General features: G+C 45.9%; 1 protein-coding gene across 2 annotated transcripts in view; it reads right to left on the reverse strand.

Annotated features, from left to right (window-relative positions):
- The window catches only part of itpr3 (inositol 1,4,5-trisphosphate receptor, type 3), an 80,657-nt gene that overhangs the window by 24,945 nt on the left and 42,465 nt on the right, over nt 1-13,247 (reverse strand). For both annotated transcript variants that reach the window (XM_064299837.1, XM_064299836.1), the window contains exons 20-33: nt 12,154-12,298; nt 11,766-11,910; nt 11,239-11,435; nt 10,891-11,011; nt 9,340-9,394; nt 8,605-8,770; nt 7,224-7,397; nt 6,788-6,862; nt 5,520-5,639; nt 4,973-5,095; nt 4,191-4,391; nt 3,369-3,620; nt 2,502-2,627; nt 743-868 (exon numbers count right to left, since the gene is read on the reverse strand). In XM_064299837.1, coding sequence (XP_064155907.1) covers nt 743-868; nt 2,502-2,627; nt 3,369-3,620; nt 4,191-4,391; nt 4,973-5,095; nt 5,520-5,639; nt 6,788-6,862; nt 7,224-7,397; nt 8,605-8,770; nt 9,340-9,394; nt 10,891-11,011; nt 11,239-11,435; nt 11,766-11,910; nt 12,154-12,298 — 2,026 coding nt within the window. The remainder of the gene's footprint in view (nt 1-742; nt 869-2,501; nt 2,628-3,368; nt 3,621-4,190; nt 4,392-4,972; nt 5,096-5,519; nt 5,640-6,787; nt 6,863-7,223; nt 7,398-8,604; nt 8,771-9,339; nt 9,395-10,890; nt 11,012-11,238; nt 11,436-11,765; nt 11,911-12,153; nt 12,299-13,247) is intronic.

Raw genomic sequence — 13,247 nt, forward strand, 5'->3', positions numbered from 1 at the left:
TGCTTATTCTCAAAGGCGCCTGACTGGGCAGGTTAGGCCATGCGTATGGTCCTGCTCTTCTGCCCTGCCTGTTAGTACACTCTTCTTTACTTAGACTGTCATTTTATAATGAACACGTCTCATAATACTACTACTGCTACTGCTACTGCTACTGCTACTGCTACTATTGCTACTATTGCTACTACTACTGCTGCTACTATTGCTACTACTACTACTGCTACTATTGCTACTACTACTACTACAACTGCTACGCTTGCTACTACTACTGCTGCTACTATTACTACTACTGCTACTACTACTGCTACTACTGCTACTGCTACTACTATTACTACTGTTACTACAACTACTACTACTACTATTACTACTGCTGCTACTACTACTACTACTATTGCCAGGGGTGTAGCACAAAATTCTGGGCCCTATACATAAGCAGTCTCTGTGGGCCCCCTTCCTCTCTTGATCCATGTCTCTCACGCATCATTCCAGGCTTTTCGAGGGCCCTCCCCCCATTCGGGCCCTGGGCAGTCAGTCCCACTTTTCCCCCCACTACGACCCTCCTGACTATTGCTACTACTGCTGCTACAGATACTACTACTACTATAACTACTGCTGTTACTACTACTACTTCTGCTGTTACTACTACGACTGTTACTACTACTACAACTACTACAACAACTAGTACTAATACTAATAATAATAATAATAACAATAACAGCGTCTGTCGGAGACCCAGGACACTCACCTGCAGAGAGGTGCTGTTTTCAGAGAAGGGAGAGCTGAAGAAGGCACTGATGGTATCTAACACCACATTAATGACGTATTTCTCCAGTACCGGGTCTGAGAAGCGCTTCTCCCGCTTGGCACACACCTGCAAGAGGAGAGAAAGGAACCATTCACACTGTGCACCAAGCAAAATGAGCCTCACCAGTGTGAACCATTCTCACTGTGCACCAAGCAAAATGAGCCTCACCAGTGTGAACCATTCTCACTGAGCACCAAGCAAAATGAGCCTCACCAGTGTGAATCATTCTCACTGTGCACCAAGCAAAATGAGCCTCACCAGTGTGAATCATTCTCACTGTGCACCAAGCAAAATGAGCCTCACCAGTGTGGATCATTCTCACTGTGCACCAAGCAAAATGAGCCTCACCAGTGTGAATCATTCTCACTGTGCACCAAGCAAAACGAGCCTCACCAGTGTGAATCATTCTCACTGTGCATCAAGCAAAATGAGCCTCACCAGTATGAATCATTCTCACTGTGCACCAAGCAAAATGAGCCTGACCAGTGTGAATCATTCTCACTGTGCACCAAGCAAAACGAGCCTCACCAGTGTGAATCATTCTCACTGTGCATCAAGCAAAATGAGCCTGACCAGTGTGAATCATTCTCACTGTGCACCAAGCAAAATGAGCCTGACCAGTGTGAATCATTCTCACTGTGCACCAAGCAAAATGAGCCTGACCAGTGTGAATCATTCTCACTGTGCACCAAGCAAAATGAGCCTGACCAGTGTGAATCATTCTCACTGAGCACCAAGCAAAATGAGCCTCACCAGTGTGAATCATTCTCACTGTGCACCAAGCAAAATGAGCCTCACCAGTGTGAATCATTCTCACTGTGCACCAAGCAAAATGAGCCTCACCAGTGTGAATCATTCTCACTGTGCACCAAGCAAAACGAGCCTCACCAGTGTGAATCATTCTCACTGTGCACCAAGCAAAACGAGCCTCACCAGTGTGAATCATTCTCACTGTGCATCAAGCAAAACGAGCCTCACCAGTGTGAATCATTCTCACTGTGCACCAAGCAAAACGAGCCTCACCAGTGTGAATCATTCTCACTGTGCATCAAGCAAAATGAGCCTCACCAGTGTGAATCATTCTCACTGTGCACCAAGCAAAATGAGCCTCACCAGTGTGAATCATTCTCACTGTGCACCAAGCAAAATGAGCCTCACCAGTGTGAATCATTCTCACTGTGCATCAAGCAAAATGAGCCTCACCAGTGTGAATCATTCTCACTGTGCACCAAGCAAAATGAGCCTGACCAGTGTGAATCATTCTCACTGTGCACCAAGCAAAATGAGCCTGACCAGTGTGAATCATTCTCACTGTGCACCAAGCAAAATGAGCCTGACCAGTGTGAATCATTCTCACTGTGCACCAAGCAAAATGAGCCTGACCAGTGTGAATCATTCTCACTGTGCACCAAGCAAAATGAGCCTGACCAGTGTGAATCATTCTCACTGTGCACCAAGCAAAATGAGCCTCACCAGTGTGAATCATTCTCACTGTGCACCAAGCAAAATGAGCCTCACCAGTGTGAATTATTCTCACTGTGCATCAAGCAAAATGAGCCTGACCAGTGTGAATCATTCTCACTGTGCATCAAGCAAAATGAGCCTGACCAGTGTGAATCATTCTCACTGTGCACCAAGCAAAATGAGCCTCACCAGTGTGAATCATTCTTTATTTTTTTGTGAAAATGAAAACACTTACCCTGGCCATGTCCACAGTGAAGTTCTCAAACATCTTCCAGATGTGATTGCTGGTATAGATCTCTTTCATCTCCACCTCTGTGTCCACATAGCAGTGGTTCACAAAATTCACATAGGCGATCTTCACCTACACAAGACATCACCTAGCATCAGCTAACAAGCACGTTATAAATGCCATTTCTGTCATACTACAGATTAACACAATTTTGTATTGAATAGGGACAGCTCATTTGAAATGAATGCCACATTCCATTTAAAGGCATACTATGCAGGATTCTTATCTTTAAAATATTTAAAAATAACCATGCTAAGGCATAGCTATGATGCACTGCCAATCTCTGTCTTTATGCACTTTCATTGAATTCATGCACCTTTACCTGTATTTGTTATTGTAAAATGTGTTCCCTGTTTTCTATAAACCACATATTTTTCCATGGTCCTTTTTTTAAGATTACAAGGGGCGATGTCCCAGACTTGAACCACAACAAAATAATTACTCCTGTTTCTTTGAGGCAATTATTTCTCGGTGTCTGACATTTGTGTTGTTTATTGATCAAAATATTCAAAAATCTAAATACTCTAACTAGCTTGCTCAACATGAGTAAATTAAAACACAAATTGCTCCAAGATCAGTAGTTAAGTTAGGTAGACAAACATTCTGTGAAAGTCAATGAGCTATCCTTAGCTTTTCAATGAAAGTCAATAATCCACGCATCAGCGTAATTCACAGATAACTGAAAAAAGGAATGGGGAATAAAACGGTTGAATTGATCGAAAGGAAATCAAATCCCAGTATGGCTATTCGATCTCAGTGCTGAAAATAGGTTGCGTCTGTTGAGGCGGTAATGGTGGACGGACCGGGGTTTACCTCAGTGATGCAGTCCTCGTGCGTGACGACTCTCACCACGTCCTCTAGGGGCAGCAGCGAGGTGCACTTGATCTCGGTGTAGACGTTCTTCCCCTCCGCGCAGGCGGCCAGCAGCTCCACCAGGGAGATGTGGTACCGCAGGGGGCTGTGCTCCTGCACCCCCTCCCGCGACTCCGCCATCAGCTCCAGCATTTTGGCAAAGGAGGTCTTGTCGTTGTAGAAGACCACCACGTCCTCACCAGCGTTGGTCAGCTGCGACAGCGAGAGGAACAGGTTAACTATGGCTGCACACCAGATCCATACTGATGTAAAACTGCTGCAGGCCACTGGTATAGTGTCATGTCCAACACGGACAAAAAATAATACCGTACATTTGATAATGCGACTTTCTCATTCTTTACTGGTTTCATGTAACACAAATGGGCATCAAAGCCACAGCGTTTTGGCTCTTCTAGAGAAAAGCAGAGAGGCAACAGCCCAGCTGAAAATTCCAACTAAGACCGGGTGGAATTCTAAGCTGGTTTTAGCTGTGTTTCCAATGATTTCAGCTAGTCATAGCTGATCTGTGTCTGGTCAAAGCTGGTCTGGGGCTGGTCAAAGCTGGTTAAGCTGGTAGAGTAAGCTGGCGGCCAAACCGGTGGACAAGCTGACTATAGGGTGGTCAGTTGGTCGGTACCAGCTAAAAGTGTCGAAAACACGGCTTAAACCAACTTGACCAGTTTAGGCTGGTTTAAGCTGGAATTTTCAGCAGGAAGCCATGGCAACAAATGATGACTTCCCATAAAGGAATACGAGAGAAGGTTCTCTGTGCGCTGCTCTCACCTCCGTCATGATCATGTCCTGGCACTTCTTGACGTACTTCCCCTCTGCCTTGATGATGGTGTGCAGGAAGTTGAGGTATTGAACGTGGCGGCCGTGCGTGGCCAAGCAATGGATGAAGTGCTGCAGCACAGCCTCGCTGATCTCCGTGCACAGCTGGTAGTTGTTGCTGAAAACGTGCTGCACTGTCTCCGCCTCCAGGAGCTGCGTGAGGAGGAGGAGGAGGAGCAGGGCAGGGACGAGGAAGAGTGCGAGGGGAGATGAGGAGAAGGAGGAGGAAGAGAGATGGGAGAGAGGAGGAAGGAGGAAAAAAGGTTAGCCGATAGCATGGGATGACAGGAACATTGACTGGGTTAACCCTTTGAAGGGTAGGCTTTTTCAAATGCTTTTTTTGGAAAGTCAGTGTTCTTGAACTCCATTGCTTTCAATTGCCAGTAGAGATTGTTACATCAGCATTAGAATGTTCAGTAAAGAACATTCTAATCACATCTTTGTGGTCTCACACCTTACCAGAAGACTGAGAAAGGAAATAAACTGCATGAGAGACAGTTGTGAACGGTGACTAAATTGCTAAATCTTTCTAGTGGCGTTCAATCGTTCCAATGAGGGTGAGATAGTCACTGCAGTGCTGAGTAGTCCCTGGTTTACAGGAAACTGATGGACCTAGATGGGCTGAATGGCCTGCTGTTGTCATTGTGCATGTTTCTCTTCTTATGCTCGGTGAGCTCCAGCATTTCGAGCAGTCCGGGGTTTGTTACGTCTCCTCCCGAACCACACCTACTCACCCCTGGGTTCAGGAAGAGGTTCAAGTGTTTGTGGAGGAGGGCCTGGTTCTCTGCATTTCCTGTGCAGAACTTCTGCAGGAAATGGTGGGTGTACTTTATGATCTCCTGCATTTTTGCATCATTCTGAGAGGGCGAGAGACAGAAAGAGAGAGAGAGAGATAGAGAGGGAGGGAGACAGCGAGATGATCACCCTGATAAGTGTTAGTAAGTGTTAGTAGCAGTAAGCTATAGTTTCTTATGGACAGGCTGATTCTTGCAGTGACTGTTGAAAGAGGTCAGCTGGACTATGGAATTTAATGCTCTAAATGTAAATATGCTGAATACTGGGCTGCCCATACAGTTAGAATAGCAAAGAGGCTCTGCATGGCCCAAATGAGATACAGGACATTGTTAGTCTTTTCTGAATTGGATTGTACATTTATTACTACTTTTTACCATTCAACATTGTAATCCATGATTAGTGTATTTTTCGGGGCTCTGTTATATGTGAAGAGCAAACAGCTGCAGCAGGAGAATGCCATCAGCATGAGACTCTGAGCGCTCTTACCTTGTCGTAGGACACCTGCAGTAGGTCGAGCATCACCTTGTGCGCCCCCATGTTCTTCAGGAGCCTCTGCTGCTTCTTCCACACCCCCGAGCTGCACATCTTATTCAAGCGCTCCAGGATCTGCAAGAGAGCACAGCCCTCATCCTCAGCACAGAGATGCTCACCCAGACCTACTATCTGCAACTTCATCCTCAACCCAGACCTGCTCATTAAACACCTGCAACCTGCAACATTCATCTTCAACCCAGACCTGCAACCTGCAACCCTCATCCTCAACCCAGACCTGCTCATTAAAGGCCTGCAACCTGCAACCTTCATCCTCAACCCAGACCTGCTCATTCAGCACCTGCAATCTGCAACCCTCATCCTCAACCCAGACCTGCTCATTCAGAACCTTCAATCTCAACCCAGACCTGAAACCTGCAACCTGCAACCCTCATCCTCAACCCAGACCTGCTCATTCAGAACCCCGTTCTTCTGTGTCCCTGTCTGCACCATGGCCAATTCACACCAATGCTTTTCAAAGAAAAGTGAAATACAACGAATGAAAAGTGAAAAGCAGTGTATCGGAGCCAGACCCAGGGCATGTACGCTAACAGAAGTTAGAGCAGTCCTGGAGGGTCGCAGCGCCTGTGAGATTACTTCCACTTCTGAAGGCCCACTGCAGCTGCTGCTGAGTTTCAGGACTTGAGCCCTTTGTTCATATCATGAATTGGCTAAAGAATCCACATACACTTTTTAACTTAAATTAGCTGCCGACTGAGAAAAAACCACAAAATCCAGAAGAAACTGCAGACACAGCAGAGTTTGACACCCCTGGCATTTGTTCAGAGGAAGAGCCTAAGAGTATTAAGTGCCTTTTCTCGTCCTGACAGTTCATTTACATAATCAGGGTAATGAAAGTCGATGTTTTATTTAGCTTCAATACAATATACTGTATATGCATCTGTAGTCACATTTAGCATTACACGCGTAGGGTTTAGGTTGGCTCCCACTTCCAATGCCAACCACTGGAGCGTCTCTTAAATCGGCCAAAAAAATAACAGCCGTGCAGCCACATTCTCTGGGTATTTAGGGATGACTGCACAGAGGAAGAAATATCCTTATATGTCCCAACAGTCACAGGAAATTACACAACTAATCTGCTAATCCTTTCGATAACTGGCATGTTATGAAGACATGTAAGCAAGGTCTGTAGAAACGGGACAGGTCCCTGCAGACATGCTGAAATAACAGATTAACACACATCCTAACGCACGCAAACTGACCTCTTTGACTATTTGGTAGTTTTCATTGTTCTTCTCCGTCTTCTCTTTATTGGGAGTCAGTTCTTCCAAGGGAGGCTGGAGCAGGAGAAGCACAACGGGATTGGCACAGACAGGTGAAGATTCAGACAGGCAATTACAATAGAGGGCCTTGGCCCTCACACCGGGTCACATGACTGGACTATTCCTTCGGAATTCTTACAGTACAGGCAACACCATACAGTATTCAATCCAGGTGGCTCACAGGCACCCAAAGATAACTGGGATGATTAAATATTACAGAGACAATAATACAGAGTAAATGTGCATCTCTCAGAATACTTAGAGAATGAGCTTGTGGGCTTTCTTGAAATCTTAAAAACAAGAAAAACCCAACGTTGGCTTGAAAATCTATGACACCACCAAACTGAGGCTAATAAAAGACGTGAATCCCTCACACCTCCTCTGCATTCTCCTTCTTGTCTTTTTTGTCCTTCTTTCCTTCCCCTCCTCCGGAGATTCCCTTCTTCTCCACCCACAGTTCGGACTTCTCCACCATAGTGCGCAGACGGTCCAGGTTACTCTTGATCAGTTTATAACTGTCCACGTCCTGAGCGGAGATCAGCAGCTGGACCTGAATGAGAGACAGTAACTGTAAATACCAGCATTTCATATCAATAACGCATAAAGTCGATCAAATACTATTTAATGTCTACATGTGTTTTAGCATGTTCTGAAGTACTGTCAGGTTTTTCACGAATAAAGTGACTGGGTTGTTTATGGGGAAATTGAGAATGGTTCAGATTTGTAGAATCCTTGGCTCCATTCACATTTTTGTAATGGGCATGGTTTTCCTACCGAGCTCATTGCTATGTACAGTAATGAACTCTAATTTGTGGAGGAACCATTGAAAGTCATTGTGACTACCTGTGTGAAATCCACCTCTGCTGAAAGCAGTTTCAGAGGGAGTGAGAATGGGTGCTGCTCTGAGTTTGCTCTGTATATTTAAACTCCCCAAAGGGCGGGGAGTTTTGTGCAGGCTGAGCTGGTAATTCACGATGTACCCTTAAAAATTAAGCTGCCATTAATGCGCAACTGTTGAGGACAATGTGTTAGCAAATGCTAACACTGTGCCCATTTTATATTCAATGTAATAATGTGTTCCTGCATCTTTCAGCTGGTAGCCAATCATAAGAGACATACTCTTAATCAGACACATTGGGCCTCATTCACAAAACCTTTCTTAAATTATTCTTACTTTTGTTCTTAAAAATGTTCCTACAAGAAAAACAATTTGAGACTGATGACACATGTGCAGACCTTTGTTTTTGTGCGTATCCCAGTTGTATAAGACGATGAATGCTGGCTGTTTGTAAATTTTATCTTATTTGTGTGATTTGCATGAGGAAACAGCCACGAACAAATACAGGTTAGAAAAAAACGATGAATGCAAAAAAGTTCCTGGAAACGTTCTGGCCGCACACGTGATTCGTGAATTGTGACCATGTCATGTGACCATGTCCAGGTCGACATCTGCACATCGTCAGTGTGTGCCTTCCATAAGTAGCAGTATAATAGGTAATAATATTTTTAAAAGGCATCCATTGTACGATACATTATAGTCGTGCATTAATAAGTAGTATGTGGAAACAGTTTGGCCCATAGGCACCATTTTAAAAATGAACATGGCTGCCAGGTAGAAGCTGAAGACCCCTGCTGTAGTCAGCTGTAACGGTGCTAAGGCCCACTGTAACTGCTGTTAGGCCATTACAGGTGTACCTAAGTGAAGGTAAGCCGTGTGTTCGGGAGCCTGTTAGCATCTGACAGGTGCGCCGCGGTACCTGTTTGAAGGTGTGGAGGACTTCCTGTCTCTGGCTGAAATGTTTGAAGAGCAGGTGAAGGGCCCCTGAGATCAGCGGGGGGTAGTCGTGCATGATGAGGTGCACCAGCACGCGCAGGAACATGCGCCCGCCCTCGTCGTCCACTTCCAGAATGCTGTTACCCTTCCTGCGCATAATGACATGCTGTCAGCACCGCAGACAGACAGCGCTACAAACACACTCACACAGCACTACAGACACACTAACACAGCACTACAGACACAATCACACTGCACTACAGACACACAGTACTATAGACATGCACTGTACTACAGACACACTCACACAGCACTAATGACACACTCACACTGCACTACAGACACACATAGTACTACTGACACACTCACACTGTACTACACACACACCCATACTGTACTACAGACACAACCAGAGTACTACAGACACACTCACACATTACTACAGACACACACTGTACTACAGATGAACTCACACAGCACTACAGACACAATCACACTGCACTACAGACACACAGCACTACAGACACATGCAGCACTATAGACACTCAAAATTAAAAAAAAACATGAAAATTGGACTGGCACCAGCTGCAGTAGTTTTTTTCCAAACCAAAACCATGACACCAAAACTGAACCAAGCCGAAGCGTGAGTTTTGTGAACTTATAGGAGAACGACAAGTCCTCCAGACAAAACAAAGCATCTGTTGGAATCGTCACGTACCCCACTCCAAACATGGCCTCTGCCTGTTCTCCAATCCGCTGCAAGTTCAGAGTGGCTGGGCAAAAACAGAGGAGGGACCACATCAGTCAGGGTTAAGGGCTAAGGGGTAAGGGTTAAGGGTTAGGAGTTAGGGTGGCAGGGAACGGCAGGGGAAAATCTAAGTTACTGTGCCTAAATCATACAGAATTCAGAGGTGCAGACAGGATAGATCTGCTTTAAATTAGACTCCATTTACTAGAAATTTCAGGCACACCATTACAATGAAGGCTTTTTAAGTATTTGCCGTTCAGGCGCAAAGGCAAATGTTTAAAAAGCTTTCATTGTAGTGCCATATGTACTGATGCTGGGTTATATAAACTGGGTTCATCAGGGTGTAAGAATGGCTCTTTGTTACACCTTGATGAAGACCCTGCGATGTTGAAAATGGTCAGTTTTTTTGACCCAGTATGAGTACGCATGCCACTAGAATAATGTGCCACTGTAACATTCGGTCTGCTGGAGAAGCGGATTGGTCTCGGCTGAGCCGACTGGTAGGGAAAGCACACACACCTGGGTTTTGTTAATTAATCAGCCCAGGTGCTTAAAGGTGTGTTTCTCTCCACAGTTCAGGGTCGAGACCAGCAGCACACACTAAAACAGCGAGTCGGTTTTTCAGGCTAAGTTTGTTGGAGCGCAAAAAGAAAGGAAACCACCGCTGAAAAGCTGGAGGAGCTGGTCAGCTGAAAAGCTGGAGGAGCTGGTCAGCTGAAAAGCTGGAGGAGCTGGTCAGCTGGAAAGCTGGAGGAGCTGGTCAGCTGAAAAGCTGGAGGAGCTGGTCAGCTGGAAAGCTGGAGGAGCTGGTCAGCTGAAAAGCTGGAGGAGCTGGTCAGCTGGAAAGCTGGAGGAGCTGGTCAGCTGAAAAGCTGGAGGAGCTGGTCAGCTGAAAAGCTGGAGGAGCTGGTCAGCTGGAAAGCAAGACAACTACGAGGGGCGAGCTGAAAAGCTGCCGCTTAGTTTTGCTTTGTTTTGTCTGTTATCTTAGTTTACTGTTTTAGTTTACTGTTTTCAACCGGAACCCATGGGGGGGAAGGGTGAAGGTGTTTATTTGATTTCCTGTGGGTGTGGGTGCGCTCTCGCTCTCTCTCTCTCCATGTGGCAACCAACCCAAACTGCTGCATCTTCCTCTCGGGGTTTTGTTTCAGCCAAGCAGTAACACACCTGATTCTACTAATCACGCACTAGCTTAGCAAAGACTCTAGTGGTTGATTAGTAGAATCAGGTGTGTTACTGCTTGGTTGAAACAAAAGCCACACTGGCCCTTTCTGGATAAGATTGGGGACCCCTGTTCTAAAACATGGAAGCACCTAATCAAGAAAAATTAACAGCTTGTTAAAATTCTGGGATTGCGGCGGTTGGACGAAAACCAGCATGCGCAGGGGTCCCCCAGGACCGAGTTTGACCACCACTTCTATACAATGAAAGCTGAGGTGACTAGCCCAAAGCTGAAGACCAGGATGAAACACCCTTGGTAAGAAGCGAGTCAATGAGAAGCCCCTCTGCACTGCTGAGTACCTGCTTGTTCCAAGGCCATGCTAGCGTCGGCGTCCGCCATGGGGTACACCTCCACAAACTCCTTCTTGAAGACGGAGAGCAGGAAGGAGAGCCGGTAGTCCAGGCGCACGTTGAGGATGAACTGTTCATGGGAGGAACCCAGGGAGAGGGGGGGGGGGGGAGGCAGGGGAGTGGGGGGGGACCCAGGGAGTGAGGGGATGGGGGGGGCGTAACTCAAGAGCTCTCAGATGTCATGACTGGAATATAACTGCAGTATGATTTCTTAATCAGGGGTTTAATGTCAGGAATGCATTGCTTCAGTGAAATAGGTAATTATGAGCCTGGCCCTGTTTTCTCAGTACAGCTGACCTGCAGTATCTCCAGGATCTTGAGTTTGGTGTCCATGACGGTGACGTCTTGGTTGTCGATGCTGTCCTTGCCACGTCCCGGCGTCTCCACGCTGAGGCCGGAGCGGCCCGCGCCCATGAACAGAGACTGCTTCCGGCTCAGCACCATGGTGGACATCATCTGCCCCACCCCGTGTATGGAACGCTTCATGTTCTTCCCTGGAGAGGAGCAACGCTTCTCAGTTTGTCTCAGTCTGTCTCCCCAGGGCTATAGGCTAACATTTTTTCCCAAGAAGCACATGTACTCATAAGTTGAAAGATTTAAGACATTAGCACACTAACGCATCCAATTAGTAGATCCATCCATCAATTATCTATACCCCCTTATCCTGCTCTTTTCCTAAAACCGTTTCTCAGTTTCCTTCTCCCTCTCTTACACCTCAGTACAGTATGTTTCTTTTCTGTATATGCTTTTTCACTCTGTCTCCCAGTCCCTAATAGCCTAAAAAAACAGGACCCCCTCCCCCACCCCACCTTCCATCCACTCACCGCTGCCTTCGTCTTGGAACACTGGGTTGCCTGGCATGGGGCTGGGGACGCAGTCAATGATGCCCAGCAGGGTGCGGGTCAACCGCAGCAATTCAAAGAAGCTGTAGAATCCAAAATAGATGAGGTGCCTGGCCAAGCTCACCACCTGGGAAGGTAAGACATGGTCTGATCACCTGACTCATTCCTGCGCTATCGCCCTATGCTATGGTAAAGGAGGAAGCTTATGATTGGTTATTTGCGCGAGCAAAGACTGCCTGATGCACCCATGCCTCTATTTCGCTTCACTGAGAGTGAAAAAAATTTCAGACATTGCAGCCCTTTGCGATTGCGGAACCACGCATTGAAAATTTCAATTTTAATGCAAATTTGAGGAATCCGTCAGCCCTACCTCATAGGTAAGCTTGTTCTTCTCCTCATTAGCGAAAGGCAGGTCATCATTCAGCACGTTGTTCAGGTATTCCTCCATGAAGACCATGGTGTTGGCAAACTTGTTCTTTTTGTTGTCACGAGAGTCGTCCATGTTGGAGTCATAGCTGAGAGAGGGTAAGAGAGAGTAAGACCAACATTGAGGCAAGACCAGCGCTCCAATCACACAAGCAGACTCATATGCATCCACAGTCCACACCTTTGACTAACAGCTAAAACCAAGCAAGAGCTTACGCTTAATATTGAATCCACCAAGCTTTGCTTTTGAAGAAAAGTACTAATGCTTGTATTAAATGGGGTGTAAATATTACAGAGCCAACCATACAAGATCAATCATACAGGATCAGCCATACAGCACACAGCATACAGGACCAGCCATACAGAATCACTGTAAAGAACCAGCCATACAGGATCACACTGCAGGATTAGCCATAAAAGACCAGCTAAGTGTAAGTTTTCTCACTGACAGAGAAGAGGAAAAAGGGGTGTCTGGTCATCTGGATGAATAACTCTGCGCTAACCACAACACAGACAGAGCTAGAAGAATGCACTCTCATCATGGCCAAGCAGAGACCAAATGTGACAGGTGCTGGTGTTTAGATCCGCAAGTAGGGCAAGGACATTTTTCAGTTTTTTACAGATTATGAAAGTGCAGATTATAAACTTTCAAATGATGTGTCATACATTGAAATCTGAAAATAGTTGAAGAAGATATGCTTATTTGAATGTTGGTACTCTTAAAATCAAGTAGCAGAGAAAATCCCCTTGAAAGATCTTGAACTTTTCACACTTCTCACAGGGAGATAATAGGTGGGAACAATAGCTAGTTAACTCCACCCCAACCACTCCCCCGCTAGAGTACCTGTAAATCCTTGTCCATTTAGGGATTACCATATTTAAAGCTTCGTAATTCCAGATGTGACCACCACAGAGTGGTGCCACAAATGCAATGGTCAAGGCAAAATATCTAAAATGAATTTGCTCCTTTTTTAGTTCGCAATGAAATACTGTGAGATTGCGGGTTAAAGTATACATGGTCTGGATCAAAAACTTCTT

Source organism: Anguilla rostrata, chromosome 11, assembly GCF_018555375.3.
Source record: "Anguilla rostrata isolate EN2019 chromosome 11, ASM1855537v3, whole genome shotgun sequence".
NCBI lineage: Eukaryota > Metazoa > Chordata > Actinopteri > Anguilliformes > Anguillidae > Anguilla > Anguilla rostrata.